The sequence below is a fragment of the Oncorhynchus masou genome, chromosome 31 (genome assembly GCF_036934945.1).
Source record: "Oncorhynchus masou masou isolate Uvic2021 chromosome 31, UVic_Omas_1.1, whole genome shotgun sequence".
NCBI lineage: Eukaryota > Metazoa > Chordata > Actinopteri > Salmoniformes > Salmonidae > Oncorhynchus > Oncorhynchus masou.
In genome coordinates this window covers 33797432-33819903 of record NC_088242.1, presented here as the reverse complement: position 1 = coordinate 33819903, position 22472 = coordinate 33797432, and the positions used below count along the sequence as shown (strand labels likewise).

General features: G+C 40.3%; 1 protein-coding gene across 4 annotated transcripts; it reads right to left on the bottom strand.

The window, feature by feature from the left end:
• Nucleotides 1-104: 104 nt before the first annotated feature.
• LOC135523851 (polycomb group RING finger protein 5-B-like) lies at nucleotides 105-22384 on the bottom strand. 4 transcript variants are annotated; one of them, XM_064950821.1, is made up of 9 exons: nucleotides 22282-22384; nucleotides 17953-18280; nucleotides 14105-14201; nucleotides 13581-13636; nucleotides 12114-12173; nucleotides 11336-11481; nucleotides 9989-10087; nucleotides 8506-8595; nucleotides 105-3425 (listed from the first exon to the last, which is right to left on the bottom strand). In XM_064950821.1, the coding sequence occupies exons 2-9, from the start codon at nucleotides 18062-18064 to the stop codon at nucleotides 3378-3380; spliced, it is 708 nt and encodes a 235-aa protein (XP_064806893.1). In that variant the 5' UTR covers nucleotides 18065-18280; nucleotides 22282-22384; the 3' UTR covers nucleotides 105-3377. The 4 variants fall into 4 exon arrangements, with proteins under 4 accessions (XP_064806893.1, XP_064806894.1, XP_064806892.1 ...); XM_064950822.1 differs by lacking the exon at nucleotides 22282-22384 and adding an exon at nucleotides 19381-19586 and having other exon boundaries at nucleotides 11336-11478; XM_064950820.1 differs by lacking the exon at nucleotides 22282-22384 and adding an exon at nucleotides 19330-19584.
• Nucleotides 22385-22472: the final 88 nt, after the last annotated feature.

The following is a 22472-nucleotide window of genomic DNA, read 5'->3' as shown; positions in this document are numbered from 1 at the left end:
AAACCAAATGTTTGAAACTTTAAAACAAAACAAAAATCACACTTTTGACAGATAACAATAAGTAACTTTTCAATTATGAAATGACACCAAGTTAATTCAATGAGTTCTGGATTTTTGTATTTTTATTATTATGTCACATATAGAGCAGCTCTTGCATATCTACAGTTCTAATCTTTCTAGGAATGCTTGTAGGTGCATTGACATTGAAAAATATAATAGATTATTCCAGGCAGCATTTTAAGTTTGTTAAATGTACAACAAACAATGTCATTTTTAAAGATAAAATATCGACAAGTTCTTCTTGTTACAAAAATACATATTGTTCATTGCAGCACAGAGACGTTTCTAGGATTATTCGGTCTAAACATTTACTTTGCTAACATTTAAAACCACTAGAGCTGGGTTTTTAGGGAAAATATGAGATACCATTTCAAACAGGAAAAAGCACGTGTGAAACAGGAAAGTACACAAGAACGCTAAGTAAGCTTCAAAGTTTTACTTGCGGAGATTTGTAAAAACTTGAACTTGTAGGCCCTTCCAGAAAGTGGTGTCCAATCTGTCCATTGATTGGTTCGCACATAACTGCAAATGAACATCAACTTACTATTGACAGACATCTGCTGTATGGAAATTCCTATTACAGTGGCAAATTGCAAACGTTTTGTTTCCTTCCAAGGAGACTTCAGTACTCTCAACGTTTGCCTACATTATGTTGTAATTATTATGTCTCTGTTAAAATGTAACAGATAAAATACAACCACTGCTGTTTGTCTCTGCTCTTATTCTTTGGTGTTTCGATGAGAGTGAGAAAAAGATGAATGGTATACAGTGCCTTCAGAAAGTATTCTTACCCCTTGACTTGTTCCAAATGTTGGGTTACAGCCTGAATTCAAAATTGATAAAATTGATATTTTTTCTGACCCATCTAAACACAATACCATAATGACAAAGTGAAAACATATTTTTTTACATTTTAGCAAATGTACTGAAAATGAAATACAGAAATATCTTGTTTACATAAGTATTTAAACCCCCGAGTCATTTCATGATAGAATCGCCATTGGCAGCGATTACAGCTGTGAGTGAGTCTCTAAGAGCTTTTCACACCTGGATTGTACAATTTGCACATTATTCTTTTCTAAATTCTTCAAGCTCTGCCAAGTTGGTTGTTGATCATTCCAAGACAGCCATTTTCATGTCTTGCCATTTTCAAGAAGATTTAAGTTAACACTGAAACTAGGCCACTCAGCAACATTCAATGTCGTCTTGGTGAGCAACTCCAGTGTATTTGGCCTTGTCTTATAGGTTATTGTCCTGCTGAAAGGTTCATTTGTCTCCCAGTGTCTGTTGGAAACCAAACTGTACGAGGTTATCCTCTAGGATTCTGCCTGTGCTTAGCTCTAGTCCATTTATTTTACTCCCTAGTCCTTGCCAATGACAAGCATACCTATAACATGATGCAGCCACCACCAAACTTGAAAATATGAAGAGTGGTACTCAGTGATTTGTTGGATTTGCCCCAAACATAATGCCCTGTATTTAGGAAGTAAAGTTAATTTCTTTGCCCCATTTGTTTGCAGTTTTACTTTAGTGCCTTATTGCAAACAGGATGCAGGTTTTATAGTATTTTTATTCTGTACAGGCTTCCTTCTTTTCACTCTGTCATTTAGGTTAGTATAGTCGAGTAACTACAATGTTTTCAGCCATTGAACTCTGTGACTGTTTTAAAGTTACCATTGGCCTTATGGCAAAATCCCTGAGCGGTTTCCTTCCTCTTCGGCAACTGAGTTAGGATGGATGCCTGGATCTTTGTAGTGAATGGGTGTATCGATACACCATCCAAAGTATAATTAATAACTTCAGCATTCTCAAAGGGAAATTCCATGTCTGTTTTTCCCCCCCGCATCTGCAAATAGGTGCCCTTCTTTGCGAGGCATTGGAAAACCTCCCTGGTCTTTGTGGTTAAACCTGTGTTTCAAATATACTGCTTGACTGAGGGACCTTACAGATAATTGTATGTGTGAGGTACAGAGGTGAGGTAGTCATTCAAAAAATCATGTTAAACACTATTGCAAAGTCCATGCAACGTATGATCTGTCTTGTTATGCACATGTTTAATCCATCATTTATTTAGGCTTCCCATAACAAAGGGGCTGAATACTTATGGACTCAAGACATTTCAGCTTTTCATTTTTTATTAATCAGATTTTTTTTTCCTCGGGAAAACAGAATTCCACTTTGACATTATGTGGTATTGTGTGTAGGCCAGGGACACAAAATCTCATTTTAATCTATTTTAAATTCAGGCTGTAACACAAAAACATTTGGAAAAAAGTCAAGGGGTGTGAATACTTTCTGAAGGCACTGTATGTGAAGAGGGAAAAAGCATTTAAAGCACTTGTGTACTGATCCACCATTAGATACAAATGGCAAGGGTTATCGGACCCTGTAACGACAGTCTGGGACAGTTTCTATACGGCAACAACAATAAATTAATGTTAAGCCATCCGGTAGGACATACAGCATAGTAGTAAACAGTCTATACAAATCTCTGCTATGTACAAGTCAACAATAATGCCCAATACGTTTACATAGTGCACAAACACACAGCTACACATTTCAGACAGTGTAGGTGATATTCAGCTCCTTCTAACCTTCTTCCGCCAAATCTAGTCTTACAGTACTTGTATTGCTTAATATGCGGTAATAACATCAAAATGGCATGGAATGGAAGAATATAGCTTATTGAGATAGGGATATGGTAGGTATGGTATCCATAGCTTCCTTGTAGTTGTATGTAGACTATATATTGGGGCTGTTGAATTCACTATCCGGGATTTCATATGAAAAGCAGTTTGAATTTCGGAGAGCACTGCACTGAAAGAGGCATGTGGGGAAAGGCACTACTGTAGTTAAAAACAGGAATAAGGGATGGAGCCATGTAAGACACGACATCCAGCATAGATAAGGTGGAATATTATGAGCGGTTTGCCAGTGCGCACACCTGTCTCTGTTGTGTTGCGTAACAACAGACTACTAGTCATTTCACCTTGTATTATTAGGGACACTTCAATGTGCTGTAGAATTAAAGGGCATGTCTTCCCTCTTCAGTTTTCGGTACTTTAAAAAAAAAATCAATATGTCATGATACACAGGCATGCTTCTCAAACCCTTGATGCGTTTTTGACAAATGAAACGCAGACAGTGAAACTGAAGGATAACGTAAGAGAACAGAATGAGATTAGAGGCAATCACGGATTACTGCATGCAGATGATAAGAAGATGTGTGGTCCTTGTCTCTTGTGCCAGGCACATCCATTCATTGTGTAGTCTGTCAATGGGCTGTTAGTGCAGGAGTAGTCCCACGTCTCCCTCCATCAACCAAAGTCTATCCGTGGGCGATATTCTAGTACCATTGGGTAGTCCTGAAAGAGAGAGATGACATTGATCACCCTCGGACAGAATCCATTACAACGGAGACAGTAATCAGAGACTAAGGAATGTAGATGTTCTAGCATTGTAAGAATACAATATATACAGTACACTTACAGGGGAACTTGCTAGTTAGAACACAAAAACAACACAATCTCTACAGATTGTAGCTTCGTAGCTACAGTAAGATGTTCTGCAGTGAGAGAAGAGCACTAATGCAGGTGAGTGCAGAGCGGTGCGAGTGTGATGAGGAGAGAACAAGTCTGATGCCAGAGCAGGTGAAAGTGAAAGACACACTCCACAGACATCACATGCAGCAGCCCTATTTTTAGACAGGCAGGCAGGCAGACAGCAGCGGTAGGCAGGAGACACTTATGTACAATCCCAAAGAGAACGGAAATGAGTCGGCCCACACTGACCCAGTTCCTGGTCATTTGGTCCAGGGGAGGATAGGAATTCATTCTTGGCATCACAGAGCTGTCACATATTCTGCACAGATAGAGAATTCCTAAGAGACCAGTCAGATTATCCCTGTCTGGTACAATCAAAGTGGGACGATCTGGCCCAGATGACAAATTTGGTCATGTGAGATCAGTAATACTGTCATCTGATTGTTTTCTTTTTTTAACATGGATCTCTTCACTGGATATAGTTCTTCTAAGCTAAAAGCGCTTTACTGATTCCTTCCTGGGACTCTGTTCTTGGCATCAGAATGTTCTGCATAAGGCCTGAGGACAAGGTTATTTTAAGCTTGCCAAAGCCTGTATTTAATGCAAGCCTAAATTAGGGATGGATCGACATTTACAGAATGGTTACCTGGAGGAAAATGGGGGAGGGTCATGCTTTTTCAATTTCAGTCAAGGGGAGGTTTTATTTTATTTTTAATCTAGTCCAGCGGAGGGTCATGTAATTTGTAATTGATGAAATTCCAATATTCTCAGTGTTTTAGAATTAGTTGCTTATTAGGCTATACAGTACATTTGGAATGTATTCAGAACCCTTGACTTTTTCCACATTTTGTAACGTTACAGCCTTAATCTAAAATTGAATAAATAGTTTTTTCCTAATCAATCTTCACACAATACCCAATAATGACGAAGCAAAAACAGGTTTTTAGAAATGTATATAAAAAAAGTATTCAGAAACTTTACTCTACTTTGTTGAAGCACATTTGTCAGTGATTACAGCCTCAAGTCTTCTTAGGTATGACAATAAAAGCTTGGCACACCTGTATTTGGGGAGTTTCTCCCATTCTTCTCTACAGATCCTCTCAAGCTCTATCAGCTATTTTCAGGTCTCTCCAGAGATGGTCGATCGGGTTCAAGTCTGGGCTCTGGCTTGGGCCACTCAAGGGCATTCAGAGACTTGTCCCGAAGCCACTCCTGCATTGTTTTGGCTGTGTGCTTAGGAGTGCTACAGAGATGGTTATCTTTCTGGAAGGTTCTCCCACCTCCACAGAGGAACTCTGGAGCTCTGTCAGAGTGACCATCAGGTTCTTGGTCACCTCCCTTACCAAGGCCCTTAACCCCCGATTGCTCAGTTTGGCCGGGCGGCCAGCTCTAGGAAGAGTCTTGGTGGTTCCAAACTGCTTCCATTTAAGAATGATTGAGACCACTGTGTTCTTCCCCAGATCTGTGCCTCGCAACACAATTCTGTCCTGGAGCTCTAAGGACAATTCCTTTGACCTCAAGGCTTGGTTTTTGCCTTGACATACACTGTCAACTTATATAGACATGTGTGTGCCTTTCCAAATCATGTTCAATCAATTCAATTTACCACAGGTTGACTCCAATCAAGTTGTAGAAACAGGATGATCCATGGAAACAGGATGCACCTGAGCTCAATTTTGAGTCTCATAGCAAAGGGCCTGAATAAATAAGGTATTTCTGTTTCAAATTTTTAATAGATTTGCAAACATTTCTAAAAACCTGTTTTCGCTTTGTCATTATAGGGTATTGTTTGTAGATTGATGAGAACATGTTTTTATTTAATCATTTTTGAATAAGGCTGTAACGTAACAAAATGTGGGAAAATGTAAGGGATCTGAAAACTTTCCAAATGCATTGTATATCGATGTGTGCCTGATTCCGCCCCTCATCTCTGATTCTCTGCTGGGCGCACAATATCAATTGCGTCTATAGGCTATTTAGTGATGTCTCAATCAAATGATCCATAGTCTTTAGGCTATAGGCTATGAAGTGCATGCTCTGAGAAGCCCAGAACAAACATATATTTCTAAGATAGCTGCTAGGATTGTGTATATAAAACTAGGCTGCATTGCACACTGCAATGGATATTCCAACCCTGCTCTGCTCTTGCTGATCAAACTTTGATAGCTTGCTATTACTATAATTTATTTTTATTAAAAAATAATATGTTTCTTGCCCATTATGTATTTATCAGAGCTCGAGTTCAATCAATCAGATTCGAGTAACTTACATTGTGGTGCTGAAACTTGAAGCAGCAGCCGCAGCACAATCTATCGGAAATGGACAGCTCATGGTGCTGAAAGTAGGCAAATTCGAGTAGGCATAATTCATTTCAACCGTCTTCATTTGAATGAGACTTTACTAACAACAAGAGGGCTTTGTGTTGGAGCCTATTTCTTCCTATTTTAGAAATAAGAGGTAGGCCTACCTGTTAGACAGATTAAATTAGGCTATAGGCTGCTATTTCCATAGATTTGTCAGGCAATTCCTCCACCCACTATGCACTCTTTAAATAGCCTCCCTCCGTATCAGTGAAGTTAAAACCAAGACTCGCATTAAGAGGGTATGAGAGGGTATGCCATAGGCCTACCTTGGGGCGGCAGGGTAGCCTAGTGGTTAGAGTGTTGGACTTGTAACCGCAAGGTTGCAAGTTCAAACCCCTGAGCTGACAAGGTACAAATCTGCCGTTCTGCCCCTGAACAGGCAGTTAACCCACTGTTCCTAGGCCGTCATTGAAAATAAGAATTTGTTCTTAACTGACTTGCCTGGTTAAATAAAGGCAAAATAAATAAAAAAAATTATGAAAGAAAATGACAAAAAGCACAGGCCTACCTTGTTAACTTAAGATTTGTATTTTTTTTTTACAGATCTGATTATATAAAACTATCTATATCAGCCCTTTGGTCCGTGATGCTTTATGCTAGAAACAAGCTTTAAAATACCTGGGAAAACCGTGACTCCGATGCATATAGGGATATCATTGTTTCATTTCTTTGACATTCAGAGGCTGACTTTGCTTGGGAAGTAATCCATTTTTGTCACTAGCAACTGATTAAGCTATTCACGTTCTGTACAATAAAATATGTTTAAACCCAGACGTCTTTTACAGAAACACTTGTGACCTCTCGTTGGGTTAAGCCACGGAAGAAGAGTAGCTTAGCAGTTAAAGCTTACATTCTTTTCTGCATTGGAAGGCCTACTCTGTCTGGGGTGGAAAGGTAGGCCTAACTTTTGAAAGTACCATGCTCAGATTCCTAATTTGCAAACAGGGACAGTTTCGTTACACTGATTTGGCATTGGAGAAATATAATAAGATGATCACATGGGCCTATCTCTCTGTCCATTCTTAGCCGGTAATTTAGTTGATTTGTGTGGTAATAAAAAAAGATTCCGCTAACATGTAAAATTATGTAGAATTGCATGAAATGTTTATTAAAAAAAAGGCCATTTTTTTTCTCAGACCTGCAAAACAGATGCTTTACTATAACAGAGATCTTTCCACCCCTACTCTTGTCCATGGTGGTCTGCAATCCCACAACCTTCTGGCCCGCAGCCCTGTGTGCCATCAAAATTCCCATGTTGCCGTGTAATGCTTACAAAACTGTTTCTCACTGCATATCTAAGGCTCTGCTATCCACTTTGTTTTAGTTATTCTTTTGGGTAATGGGGAGGGTCACTTTTGATGTATGTTTTTGTTTTTAGTGAGGGTTTAGGTAAGATACATTTTGCTGAAGGGGGGGGGGGCATCCATTTTCATTTCAAAGAGTTATTATAAATAACATTTCATCTCTTAGCAGAGTATCATTCAAAACAGGGGAATCGATTGAATTATTAAAACTGTACAGTTTACGAGGCCTTAAGTGCATTGTACTGTGTGTTGAAACCAAACTGGGACAGAAATGGTCTTTGCTGCTGCTAACAGGACGCCTTCATTAGAAGGCCCCTCTATTGAGCCAGTGGTAATGAGCTATGGCTGTGGAAGAGGAGTGTCAGGCAATGAGCCCAGGAACAGGCACCCTGCTAGGGCAGCTGTCAGGGGCCTTCACTGCTTTCCTCACCTGTCTCCCTGGACCAATACAGCGATTCATTGACCTGACCCCGTGTTGCCGGAGCCCCGATCAGCCCATCCAAAAGTGACAATCATCAGCAATGAAATTAGCAGCCAAGGCGCCTGGCCAGCAAAAGTGCTTTTGAGGTCAAGCTGAAGTGTGTTAGTTAGCCTAGCATACTGTGCAAAGGACTTGGGGTGCTTGGTTACGTTTATGCATGGTTGACTGAAGGTCCAGATGTAGCAACCACAACGTGCTTTTTTTTGGGTGAAGTGAACAAAGTGGGTCAATTCTGAATTCATTGAGGAAGAGAGGTAGAAATACACTATGTGCTGTATGTCAACTGCATTTTACCATGAGCTACCAATACCATACTAGCCTTGCAAATGTCTCCAATGGTGTTTCGTACCATTGTAACAAAAGGAACCACCAATTTAACTCACCGTACTTTTGATGTGAACCTATAGTACCAGACACATTTTAAAGGTGGCCTGTAAATCAGCTCTATTAACCGTGCCACTGGTACAGTGTAGGCCGTCATTGTAAATACGACTTTGTTCTTAACTGACTTACCTAGTTAAATAAAGGTTTAATTTAAAAAAAATCCTCCTTGCTGTGGCAGATTATACAGTAGAGTGGCTGTGGACTTCAGACGTCTAACCAGCTAATCAGCTTTAAAGCCAAGCAAAGCAGCGAATCACATGGAGACTAGACTCCGGGACCATCATTCAGCAGCCACAGTTTATCCCCATGGCTAGAAAGGTACAGGGCTTAGCATATTTCAAAATATTGATATCATTTGGGGCTTTACTTACGGTTTCACCGCGAAGTCTCCACCGCGTCATGTATATGAACTCCATGGTGTGGTCTTTTCCCATGATCTCCCCGTTGCATAGGACGTCTAGCTGTGAGGGGACACGGAGGCTGGTGACTAAAGAGGTAGACGGCGGGACATAGTGAGAGTATATGCTGTTTGAGAGGAAGAGCTAGACAAATCTTCCTTTCTTATACTGGTCCAACAAACAGAAAAGCTCTGGGGGCCCATGTGCCTGTCATCAATGTCAAAAAGATTTTATTGAATAAATCACTTTTACAGTAACCTTCACAAAAGTCATTCCTGAACCTTTTTCATTTCCATATGTACTAGGAAACTAAGTATTTGTTTCTTGGGCTTTAGGAATGTGTCTGAAAAAGTGCCTCAGGCCTTGAAAAAATGTTTTACTGATTGAAAGTAAGGGGAGATCTGTAAACGAATGGGCGCCACTGCAAGTGCTAGTAGGTACCCATGGACTTCCTGTCATTGCGCTAACGCTAGTTATCATTGGCTCGTGAAACAACCTCTAACGTCCTTCATACTGGACAGAGAGACATAAAAATGGAATCCAGGAGTTCATCTGACACTGGGGAAGAAGTTAAAGGGCCTCATTGCCAAAATCCCAAAGTATCCCTTTAATAAGTTAGAAACAACAATACCATGCACCCACTAGTGGTCAAAAGGTTTTTGGCGCTCCAAAAATAATGTACGGTACTGTATTTTGTGGGGTGGAATTACAGTACCATTCAAAATACAGAAATTCTTTCCCGCCCACATTTTCCCACAATGCACCAATATTTACTGTATGGCGCACACACAAAAATTCTCGAGGCAAGCCGAAGTTCGGAGACAAAGTCTACGCCCCCTTGTCGATCATTGATCAAGAATAGGGATTCTTGCATGTTTGTGTTGTGTGTGTCATTCAACGAGTGTTGTTGTGTGTTGTCATTCAACGAGAGATGACTTCTTTACATGCACATTTTCTCACTTGAGAAATACTGCACGAAACATCTCAGTTAGATGTAAAATTGCGTGACTAAGATCTCCTCGGCAAAAACGTCAAAATGAATGACTGATTTCTGGAGTTATCTTAGAATAATTCGGACATTTTTGAGGAAGTGTATACTGGCTACGGCATCTCAAGATGGACAAACAGTACGATTGCCGCTTTTTCTCATTTTTCAAGCACAGGTATTTTAAAGGAGTATGCAAGCACACTCGTTCGGCTCGGTGCCAGCCAAACCAAAGCATGCTGAAGCCTTAAGGACAGACTCAGTACAGCAGGGGGCCTGCAAACAAGGCCAGAACTTTTACCCACAACACCAAACACACAGGAGAGACTCTGCGGGAACAGCTACTGTATGTGAGGCCCAAACAAAACTGACATAAAAGGATAAATATTCAATAGCATATGTGGCTTAATATCTGTCATACAGTAGATACATACGAAAGGGTATAGAGCACATATACAAAAGCTTTCTTACCTCATAAGAACTTGGAAGCTTTAACTTCAAGCTGAGAAACTTCTTGATTGTTCCGACTGTCACTCGAGTCGAGCAGCGTATAAATTTCTTCATTAAGCCCTAGAGGAGGTTCAGAAGATTACTTTAATGATTCAGGCACATCTCCCAGTTTTTTTTTTTTTAGTTTTTTTTTTTACTTATGTGAAGAGCATGTAAATCCAAACATTCAAACAGCCATTTTAAGGTAAAAATAAATAAATAAACGAATGTGTAAATTAGGAATATTTTGACACCTTTTGTACCTTTTGGTGCAGAGAAACTCCTTCTATATACACTAAAAACAATGTATAGGACATTTTCTATGGTCCTATATATAACCTTTATGGAGAATGGTTCTATAAATAACCTTTCTCAGTCTTTGTAAAACCATATATGTTTTTTTTATTCGGGTTTAATAGCCATATTATGTTGCTACAATTCCATAGCTTTTATTATTGTGTTTACTAACAAGTTGAATCAGGTTGTGCTAGCTCTGGAACAGCTGAGGGTCCCTGAGGAGAGGATTGAGAACGACTGACTTAGTCAACCGTTCTCAATTGACACAAGGCCATATATGAGTCTTTCACAAGACACCGTCACTGGCCATAGGCATATATAATATGTAATAGAATAACACAACGGATTTTATCAACCGGAATGACTCTCACTCACGGTTGCACAAAAAGAGCTCTGCACAAACCACGCCCCAAAAATAATATAATGAGCCACTGCCCCTTCATCTTAATTATCACAAAAAGAGGAAATAACCCTTTTTAAAAGTGCAAAGAACCATTGAAGGGTTCCAAGGGTTATTTTGGGTCAGTATGGTTCCACATAGAACCACCACCCTTCCCAAAGAACACTTGAGGAACCCTAATTTTTTTGTATGTAGTATGCCTCAATTTGAAACCAATTGTGAGCCTCTCCTCTCTCCACATATTCACTGTTCTGCCAACCAATTACGAACAGCGACACCACTGTTGCAACGAGGACCACTATTTTCGTGAAAACAACTGCCTAATTAGTGATGGCCTGGATTAACACCTGCTGATAGAGGAGCATGTCTGACTGAATGACCTGCTTTCAATGGCAGCCCAGGAAATAAAGGAAAACCACAGCGTCATCGTCTCTCTATATTCTACCAAACTCACATTCTGCGGTGTTAAGACAGTTAGAGGGACGTAACGGAGTTAGCTTCGTAACACTGTACCTAACCAAATCAGCCTAAAAGAGGTGGAGGAATGAGGTTAGGGAGACAGGGAAGAGGGTGAACGTGGAGGAAAGAGCAGCAGAGAGGCGCTACAGATAGAGCTCTCCCCCGCGACTTACCCTCACAATGTTCTCTTCCACCAGACTGTTGTTGCGTAGACAATCCAGACAGATGGCTATCTGAGGGTCACTCCTGTGGTAGTCTCCATCTCCACCATCATCATTCTCGGCATCCAGCCTAGACCTCTTTGATCGGGGGCCATCTTCTATGACAAAGAAATGGATAAGCATGTTATATGTATGTGTGTGAACAAGAGCACGCACTGTGCGGACACAAGTTCAGCTTGCTTATCTTGAATTTGTTTAAAACTGTGAAAAGATACTTCACAATAAGCATGGATTTGATTGATCCTGATGTCTTTCGCTTTTCACTTCGAAATGCAAAATTGTAAGGTAAGACCTTTGGGACAAATTGTCTATCATCACATTGTCATGGAGATGGCATTTAAGTCTGGCGGACTGAATCCATCCACCTTTAGTCATCCTGTGGTTTCCATCTGATTTATTCCCCACCTGTATTATACCTCATCAACAGGCTAATCTTGTCGATGCCTTGTAGAGTGTGCTGTCCCTCCTCCTCTTGTTCCTTCTCTCCCTCTCAGCCTCATATGACTCACAGCCACCTACAGTCGTGCACCACTGCAACAATAGAACCTAAGTCGTACTGTAACTCCATCTCTCTCTTTGTCGCCTTGCTGATCCGTCTCCCACATAGAGCCTCTTTACCTTTCACCTTAATAACCAATCACAGCCCACCTCTTCACACCCAAGCCCAAGGTTCATTCTGGTCCCCCCTGAGGGTCTTGGTCTTCATGGATACTAAATACAGATCTTTTACCTTCTCCGTTCTCCTTCGACTTTCGACTCCTCCAGAACTCAATCTCCTGCTGTTGTTCCTCTAGTCAATAAGCAAAAACAGAGAAGATATGTATACACAGGGCAGGGCTCTATGATAAAAACAATTACAAGAAGAATGTGTGCTCCTAAGTTTAAAAATATATGAGCGCACAAAGAAATTTAGGAGCACAACGAAAAATATTTTGTGTATTAAAGGGGCAACCTGCTGCTGAACGATAACAAAGCTGTCCCCGTCACTGTTTCAGTAAAAGGTTGAGGGATGGGGCTGGAGCAATGACTGTACATATAAATGGACAAAACCGTTGATCGCGTGACACCATTCATTCCTATTTGAAGAATCAGTAGCGCATTGAAGCCAATTAAGTTGGTTAAGATGGTGTCTCATGGAGACATAACATGCGCAGTTTGAACTAGTCCAGGAAGTGACGTTGTAGGCTAGCTCAGTTCTGCCCCCTCTCAGGATACTTCTTCTATGTGCGATTTTTAAATAATCGGTTCAAGGACATACTGTACATCTGGTGTATTAGAAGCAATTATTGGTATCATGATTGTCTTCAAATATATATATATATATTTACACGAAGATTGACCACGAAAATTCCCATCTTTTCCATTCACCATAATGGGGATATCCTGTTTTCTGCTAACAATGCCTGCAATACCACGGTTGGACTTGATCTACCGTGGCTTCAATGAGAAGGGGCAGTCGTTCTCCCCTGGGATGGAGAAATGTAACAACCCACAAAATCATAGACAGAGCTATGGATGCAAGGATTATAATTTTAACTGTGTTTTGAGGCTATACAGTGTTACTTTGTTTACAATGACTTTGTTTACAAACAATGGGGGGAGGGAGCTTATATTTTGGCTTCTGATGGGGTACAACAGTTGAACTAAGCTCATGTGGCATTTAGAAGTTATACTCTTCAAGAATCAATGGATTTATATCATTCGTTTATGAGTCCAAATATGGATGTACTAACTGCAGATTGCCCCTTTAATGATACGAATTGCCAGCAATTACAAAATACAGGGTTTAGGAGCAGCAGAACAATAGATTTTTAAGATTGAGATATAGCCTACTTTGGGCCTATATGAATCCTAGCTACGTTTGAAGCTCATCTCCCGAAAAAGCACTCCTTTTTACTTTCTTTCTGTGCCACCACGTGTTTGCGTACCGCTGAGGCTGCGGGACAGCGAAGAAATCATTACAATAATTATTACCTGGGCAATTTATTTTCTAGGGACACTAGTGCTCCCAAATAAGAATTCCAGGTAGCACAGCAAAGTATTTCTATGCCCCCAAAATGGTAGCACTGTAGAGTCCTGCAGGGCAGGAGTTATATCATTCAAGTCGAATGGAAAACAGCTTGAGTAACTCTTAGGCCTACTATCAAAGGCAAGATTTATATCTGATGTTGGTGGATACTAAAATGACTTCACTCACTTTCTCTCAGCCCAGGCACGAGTTTGAAAATGATTTCCTCTAAAGTGTTGTCCAACCTGGCGATAGAATGAGACGTCAAGGAAGAATAAAAGTAAGTACACTTACACACACACACACACACACAACCACAAACCCACACACACATTCCCAGACATTGCATCTGTGGGCTGGGTAGCTGGGTGGCTGAGCACTGGGTGAGGTCTTCAGTTGAGACCTTGGCTCCAGAATGGTGTCCAGCTGTTGCCTGGATCTCACCGCAGCCAAGCTCAAGTTCACTCTATCCTCCCCCAGTCCAGCCCAGCCCACACCAGCCTTACAATCTCACAAGTCAAGTAGACAACTGAAGAAAAACTGCCAAAATCCGGCTAGGGCCAGTTCAGAAGCACAAGGGCCAGCATGTTTATACTTTACTGATGGTTTTGATATATTCATCTATTCAGTAGTATACATTACGATCCTGTGATTCTCAAAAGAACATAAATGCAGATAAGATTCTGTCAAAGATGTCAAATTAGGTGTATTACCTTAACATCTCTAGAGGGTTGGTTTCGTGGACTTGAATGCCACATTTGGGGCAGTCGTTGCTGTCTTCAAAGTGTTGGACGATGCAGCTTTTACAAACTGTTGACAGAATAAAAGGAGATCGAGACAAAGACAAGTTGACCATCTCAAAATACGGACCTAAAGTAAATATGGATTTTTTTTTATCACACCATTCCGGTGTTAAATAAATGCCACGATGATGGCATATTCTCTTTCCTTGTCCCTTTCTCTCAGGTAATCTCCACAATAAAAATGATTCTCAATTGAAAGTAAAGTTTAAAACCCCAAAAGGAATAGCACTCTTAACATCTCATTTCTACAGTTTCAACTGGATAAACAGCAGAGTGTCTGTTGAGCCTTGAAACATGACTAAAAACTCGGGCTTGCGGTTGAAATTTAAACTGCGGACCGGGCAGGGAGATAAGGAAATAGTGGGTATAGCCTGGCCAGTTCTATCACACATCGGTCACACAGCCAAGGTCAGCTGCAGCCAATACACACACACACGTGCATGTACACATACTGTATGTGCAATAAGGCACACGGACACACGTACACCATCTATGAGGTGGTACACGATGTACGGTCTGATCGTTCTTTTAAGAACACAAAACCGATTCCATACAATACTGACCTGAGGATTAAGCCGACGTCCCACAATGGGATGTCGTCAAATCGTCAGATAAAAATACAGATCAACAATATCTGCGGAAATACAGGGCACAGTCTCCCCTCTAGCAATTGCCATTGTCAACACGACGCATACTCTATGTACTTGTGCACTATGCACCGACCTATAGCCTACATAACAATCCTCGCAAACGTACAGTAGTGAGCTGCTGTCATACTCAAGCAACCATGACTGCCAAGGGAAACAATATGTCAGGACAACAGCTTACATGTTCTTTCAATAGCCAGCACCACCTACTGCGCATGACACATATGAGACAGACCTCACTGTGCACAGTAGTGTGTAATAGTGGCAGATGTTCTCTTCAGACGTTTCCTATACGTATACATGTAATTGCATGTAATTCACATGTAATTGCATTCTGAATACTGTACTTTATACATAGACTTGGAACCAAAGGGCCACTTTAATAATGGAACACTAGTGACTTTGATCATGTTTAAATAATGTTTACATGCTGCTTTACTCATGAAATCATGTACAGTTGAAGTTGGATGTTTACATACACTTGGAGTCTTTAAAACTTGTTTTTCAACCACTCCACATATTTCTTGTTAACAAACTATATTTTTGGCAAGTCGGTTAGGACATCTACTGTGTGCATGACACGTGTAATATTTCACTTATAATTCACTGTATCACAATTTCAGTGGGTCAGAAGTTAACATACTCTAAGTTGTCTGTGCCTTTAAACTGCTTGGAAAATCCCAGAAAATTATGTAATGGCTTTAGAAGCTTCTGATAGGCTAATTGACATCATTTGAGTCAATTGGATGTGTACCTGTGGATGTATTTCAAGCCGTCTTATGGCTCATCTGTCTCCTAAAGATGAACATACTTTGGTGCGAAAAGTGCAAATCAATCCCAGAACAACAGCAAAGGACCTTGTGAAGATGCTGGAGGTAACAGGTGCAAAAGTATCTATATCCACATAACCTGAAAGTCCGCTCAGCAAGGAAGAAGCCACTGCTCCAAAACCACCATTAAAAAAGCCTGACTATGGTTTGCAACTGTATATGGGGACAAAGACCGTACTTTTTGGAGAAATGTCCTCTGGTCTGATGAAACAAAAATAGAACGGTTTGGCCATAATGACCATCGTTATGTTTGGAGGAAAAAGGGGGAGGCTTGCAAGCCAAAGAACACCATCCCAACCGTGAAGCATGGCGGTGGCAGCATCAGGTTGTGGGGGTGCTTTGCTGCTGGAGGGACTGGTGCACTTCACAAAATATATGGGATCATGAAGCAGGAAAATTATGTAGATATATTGAAGCAACATCTCAAGACATTAGTCAGGAAGTTAAAGTTTGGTCGCAAATGGATCTTCCAAAGATGTGGAAAAATAGCTTAAGGACAACAAAGTCAAGGTGTTTGAGTGGCCATCACAAAGCCCTGATCTCAATCCTATAGGAAATATGTGGGCAGGACTGAAAAAGCATGTGCGAGCAAGAAGGCCTACAAACCTGACTCAGTTACACCAGCTCTGTCAGGAGGAATGGGCCAAAATTCACCCAACTTATTGTGGGAAGCTTGTGGAAGGCTACCCGACACGTTTGACCCAGGATAAACAATTTAAAGGCAATGCTACCAAATACTAATTGAATGTATGTAAACGTCTGACCCACTGGGAATGTAATGAAAGAAACAAAAGCTGAAATAAATCAATCTATCTTCTATTATTCTGACATTCACATTCTTAAAATATAGTGGTGATCCTAACTGACATAAGACAGGGATTTTTTACTCTGATTAAATGTCAGGAATTGTTTAAAACTTAGTTTAAATGTATTTGGCTAAGGTGTCTGTAAACTTCCAATTTCAACTGTTTATACTGTATTCTATTCTGCTGTATTTTAGTCAATGCCACTCCGACATTGCTCAATCTAATATTTATACATTTCTTAATTCCATTATTTTACTTTTAGATTTGTGTGGATTGTTGTGAATTGTTTTTAGATACTACTGCACTGTTAGATACTACTGCACTGTTAGATACTACTGCACTGTTAGATACTACTGCACTGTTAGATACTACTGCAATGTTGGAGCTCGGAACACACGCATTTCGCCACACCCGCAATGACATCTGCTCAATGTGTGTATGTGACCGATACAATTTGATTTGATTTATAGTAGATGTTACAAACAAAAACAGTCTAGACTAATGTCAAATATATATTTTGCTGGAGATCTCTGTAATTCACTGGCATACACACTGAAAGAGATCACGCAACAGCAAAAACGTACTGTACGAGGCAGCGGCTGATATTTTTCATTATTGAGATTATGACTAGGGGTCAATACAGCTTATATGACTGTAAAGAAGTGACTTTGCCCTCAAACAAACAAATGCATTGGACACAAACAGCTTATCATGTGTGGAGGATATTTGTTGTCATGGTGACTGAACCCACAGATGACTGTGTTTTACCCTGATCACTTGAGATGTGTCATTCATGGGAGCGAGATCTGCCGTTCTCCTCCAATAAAACACTCAGTTCAGATGGAGAGGGCAGAAATGGAGAAGGATGCCATGTAATATGATCTGTAAATCATGCAGGATATGACATCGATGAGATCAACAGAGGGCTTTTTAAAAATTCATTGCTGTGACTGTGCAAGGCTGTGGCATAAAACAACAAATAAGACAGCCAATTGATTCAGTGAGCTCTGAATTCCAGCTACTCTAGCACTTTTTAGTGGTGCAATAGATGCCGTAAAGATTTTGTTTTTTTAAGTCACACTACACCCCAAAAAAATCCTTAGGATATTTCTGCATAAAATCCTTGTTAGATATAATTTCTAGTAAGGGAAGTTAGGTATAATGCATATATATTAGGCAGAACTAAATAGAAATCATACAAATATGCATAGTGAAAATGTGTTGTTTTTCTGGTATAGCCAGCTCCCATTTCCCACAGGCCTACATTACATGATGTCATTATGAATGAGGCACCTGAGAGAGAGAGAGAGAGAGAGAGAGAGAGAGAGAGATTGAATGAGTGAGTGAGTGAGTGAGTGAGTGAGTGAGTGAGTGAGTGAGTGAGTGAGTGAGTGAGTGAGTAAAGGAGAGAGATTGAGTGAGAGTGAGAAAGTGAGAGAGAGAGCGAAAGAGAGAATAAGGGGGAGGGGGCTTACAGGTGTGCAGGCACTCAGTCACCGTGGTGGGCTTGTTCAGGTATCCTTTACATACGTAGCATGTGATAAAGTGGTTGAAATCCTTGACCAGGTGCTTTCTCGGCGAGGTCATCTTGGACCAGAGCAGGAGTGTTGATGGATGGGAGTGCTGTGTATTTGGGGGAAAGGAATGATGGCAGATGGGGGCTGGAGGTCAGAGTTCACAGGATTTTCTGAAATGCTCCACACTTCTGGGTTTTCCCCTTCAGTCGCTTCATCTTAATTCAGGTTTCCCCTCCAGGGAGATATCAAGTGTGCTGCATTTTCATCTCTGTGGTGCTGTGGGTGTCTGTGAATGAAAGTAGAAAACAGCGTTGTTTGGGTATTTCCCAGGTTACGTGCTTTGATATTTGAAAAAGTGTGACCACAAATTCAAATGCAAATTGCAAAGTTGTATTATTTCATGAAATAGAATACATTTGACCAAAACAAATATCATGGATAAGCTACAGGCAGTGCTTGACTTGGAACAGGAGCTAACCGGAGCTAAGTGCCGGCATCTCAAATGTTCTACTGCTTGAGCTCATGTTCCTCTTATAGAATATTATCTCAAAAGCCTTGTGGAGCTCCTGTACCTAAATATGAACAGTACCAACACCTATTTCATTACAAGTCAAGGCTACAGGTGCATGTAACGTTTCACCTTTATGCCCCGCCCCTTTATGCTTTTTTAAAATCGAAAGCAACTTCAGTTCCTTCCAAAGATTGTTATGACATAAGTGTATAACCCCTTCATTGTCACAGTAATATAATTGAAATAGTATTTTCAAATCCAAAGTTTGGAGAAAGGCTACTTCGGTTCGCCAACTCAAGCGGAACGACACAGAAAATCGAGATCTCTGCTTTCGCTATTAGCTAGCTATGGTCATTATGCTGTTGCATGATCCCAGAGTTCAATACCAGGTAAACCTATGACTAGTATATATTGAGAAGAAATGTCATATGATATAATTGTCACAAATTTGATTGCTGAAAAATCCTCAATTGGCAGTAAGGAAATCGAGGATGGTCCCCTTTACAGTGACAAAATTGGGGTTTATGTCCCTCATCATCACCAGGAAACCATACGCGTCATTCTGTCAACCACGGTATTGCGCGAATTACATTATGGTGAGTTTATCATACCCTGAAAAACTGACTTAAGATTCAGCCTAACTGTGGGGACCGTACAAAGATAATTCAATCACTAAGATAATAAATAGACTAGCGCCACGGCACACATTTGACTATGACCAAAAAGCACATGTCTAGAACTTGATAGCCCGTATGACACATGATCGCATTCCCAACCCACCCCAAACTTTACTATCACAGCACCTACGGAAAAAAGATACGCACAAGCATCGTTTTCTCTGCTTCTGAGTAGCGAGTAGTAAACGCATCTCTTACATTCCAGTTCAAGGCTCCATGGTCGAGATGGTGTGATCTTATCCGACAATTCTATCTATATACGCTGTATGATGTGGGCGCCGATGTTACATTAATGTAGGCTAGCACTGAATACGGAACTGGTTTCAGAATAGATGATAGGAAAGGAGCGGAGGAGGATCCAGCGCTTGTTTACGCATTGCTGCTTTATTCATTCCACGGCAGATACCCTCTGATTGGACACAAACTAGGGCGCAGCCTTCAATTACCAAGTACTCTAGTCCAGTAACGCGTAGTCTATATAATATGACAAACACAAGGCTCCTGAAACCTGTTCATCAACCCGAGCAGAGGCATGGTATTGATTGATGGACTTGTGGGCCTATAGATCTGAAGTAGCCTGGGCTACCTAGCCTATAAACATTAAAACAGTATTCACCAACATATAAAACAGATTTAGCCTACATATCCACTTGTCTTCATAGCTTCATATAGTGTTAGTGTTGATAAGTAGCCTGATATGACCATGTTATTACATCGTTTTAGTCCACTAGATATAAAATAGGTCTGGCCAGTATCCTGTTATTCAACATATGTAAAAACATTTAAAAACATATAATTTGCTATATTTCAGGTGTAACTCTTATTCCTAGTGAATTCATTTTTGTAGGTATCAATAAATAGGTTGATATGTGTCAGCCACCTTTCAGCCCTTTATGAAAATAAGAATTTGTTCTTAACTGACTTGACTGAATATATATATATATTATGTCTTAATTGAAAGGACATGCCCACCATTCTGTCTAGGGGTGTGTTAGGCTACATGTGGGCGGATCATACCTTCATAAGGAACCCAAAACAACTGCTGAGATTGGAAACAGAGATATAATTACTCGCTAGCAGCTGTGCTCAGGGCACATTTCACATACTAGAACTCACATTTCTTTATCCCTTTAACCTTATTCTCAACCGTCTGATAGAGCATGTTTTGTTCACTTGAACTTGGTCACCTCCCCAAGCCTTCCTGCATCAATTAACATCATTTGTATCCCTTTGGGTTGCTGCAGTTCAGTGCTGTGGCACTCTTAACTTTGCCCACTCAGAGGGCTGTAAGAAAACTCACAATCAGTCACCAAAGACATGGGATAAAATGCAGGAATGCAGTTGGTGAGGTATTAACATGACACCATTCCTGTTAGTAGAGACCTTGGAAGAGTAGGAATATGAAAATAAATAGCTAAAATGTAAACAGCAAGAATTTTGGAAAGATGTGCTCCAACCAGGTGGTTGATATGTCAGCAAAAAGTATAGTGAACTAAGAATAGGGTAAAACATTTTTTTAAATTAAATCAAATTATTTTGATTGAATTGTTGACAACCCACTTTATCAGGCAACATACATTGGTTAAACCGCATTTCATGAACCATAGGCTCAATTAATCAATATTCAAACTTAAGGTTGCCTATAATAGTAAGAAAAACTGCACTGTCATATATTATCTCAGAATGTAGTCTGAACATGTAGTAGGACAAATGGTGGTTGAACCTGGATCATTTGAAATGTAAGGAAACCATTTTGAGGGACCTTGCAATATACACCACCTGAAAATGCATTCATTTCAATGTAATTTAATATTACCATTCATTTGTTAACATTTGACATTAGTCCTCATTTAACAATGCTAGCCTGTAAAAGCCATTGAAGCAGACCTAAAGTAATTTTTCTAATATTGTTGAGATAAGTGAAATGCTATAAATTATACAACAGGTGGTTTGGAATTCCCATTGTTATAGCCTATCCTACCAATATTAGACTAGACAACCTAGGCCTACATATGGCCAGTACATTAACAGAAAGTGCCATTGTTTACATCGTTAACTTGCAACGCCCTACTACTACTAGGCTACTAATTTCACAGATCCACTGCAATTTATAAACTTGTTATCGGAAAAGTTTCTGGTTTGAATCCCCGAGCCGACTAGGTGAAAAATCTGTCGATGTGCCCTTGAGCACTTAACCCTATTTGCTCCTGTAAGTCACTCTGCATAAGAGTGTCTGCTAAATGACTAACATTTTAATGTGTAGGGTGTCTATGGGAAACCACTGGGACGCTGCGGGTGTGTAAGGCAGTGGCGGTCAGTGCCGTTTAAGAGGGAGGATGATTATTTTTTTCATGAGCATGGCCTTATTTCTATAACAGCATATTGGATGACTGGCATTCATATTCACCCAGTTCAATGTAACAGAGATAGGTTTAAGCTACTACATGATACTCAAATATTCCCTATACCCATCATGAGGTTGCTACAACCTAGCCTATGATCGGAGGTTTACAACAGAGGTGCACACAGGTCGAAGAGAAAGATTTGAGGTGACAGACAGCGACACTTTCCATATCGCCTTGCACACTCTTGCATGCATCTAGCTGATCTAGAGTGTAATCTTTAGTCCAACAGTTGCAAACAATCATTTCTATTGGACAAATTCAGGCATGTTTATCCCGGTTCATTCAATTTGCTTCCGTTTTTCAACAAAATCGGTGAAATAAATACAGCCCTGATCACACGTAAACACAGTTCATTTTCATAGCAGCCTCATTGTATTCCTTCTCGCATTTATGTGCTCTCCTCCTCTCACCTTTTCCCTTCGCTTGTGGACTTCAATGCACAACACATTAGCTGTATATGACCAGGTCGAAACAACCTTTCCAAGCCAAACCATATCATAACTGCTACACACAGCCTACATCGTTGTCACCATATTACCTAAAGTAACATCATAGTCAACATAGCTAATATAACTAACTTGTTAGTAAACCCGCTACAATCATGCAGTAACGTTACAGTGTACATTCAATAAGCAGTTTAGCACTTACAACGGCGAGACCAAGTGGCAATACATTTGTAAAACCAAAAGCTTACCTTGACTTGGAAGAGTTCCAGTGTTGTGTTGGATAATCATCGCCAGCTAGCTAACAAATCATCCCTCTGTTTGAGCAGGGTGGTTGAGTAGGCTAAACTAGCTAGCTGCATTTGCTAGCTAAGTAAGTGAAATTGAAAGTGAAAAGAATTATGAAATCTCTCTCTGTCACTCTCTTGTTTCTCTTTCCTTT

Coding starts and splice junctions, on each gene's coding strand:
- LOC135523851 (XM_064950821.1), bottom strand. CDS start 18,064: ATGACCTCGCCGAGAAAGCACCTGGTCAAGGATTTCAACCACTTTATC. Junction 11,482..12,113: donor GTCGAAGGAGAACGGAGAAG/GTAAAAGATCTG, acceptor TCTTTGTCATAG/AAGATGGCCCCCGATCAAAG. Junction 10,088..11,335: donor TGGAAGAGAACATTGTGAGG/GTAAGTCGCGGG, acceptor AACCTCCTCTAG/GGCTTAATGAAGAAATTTAT.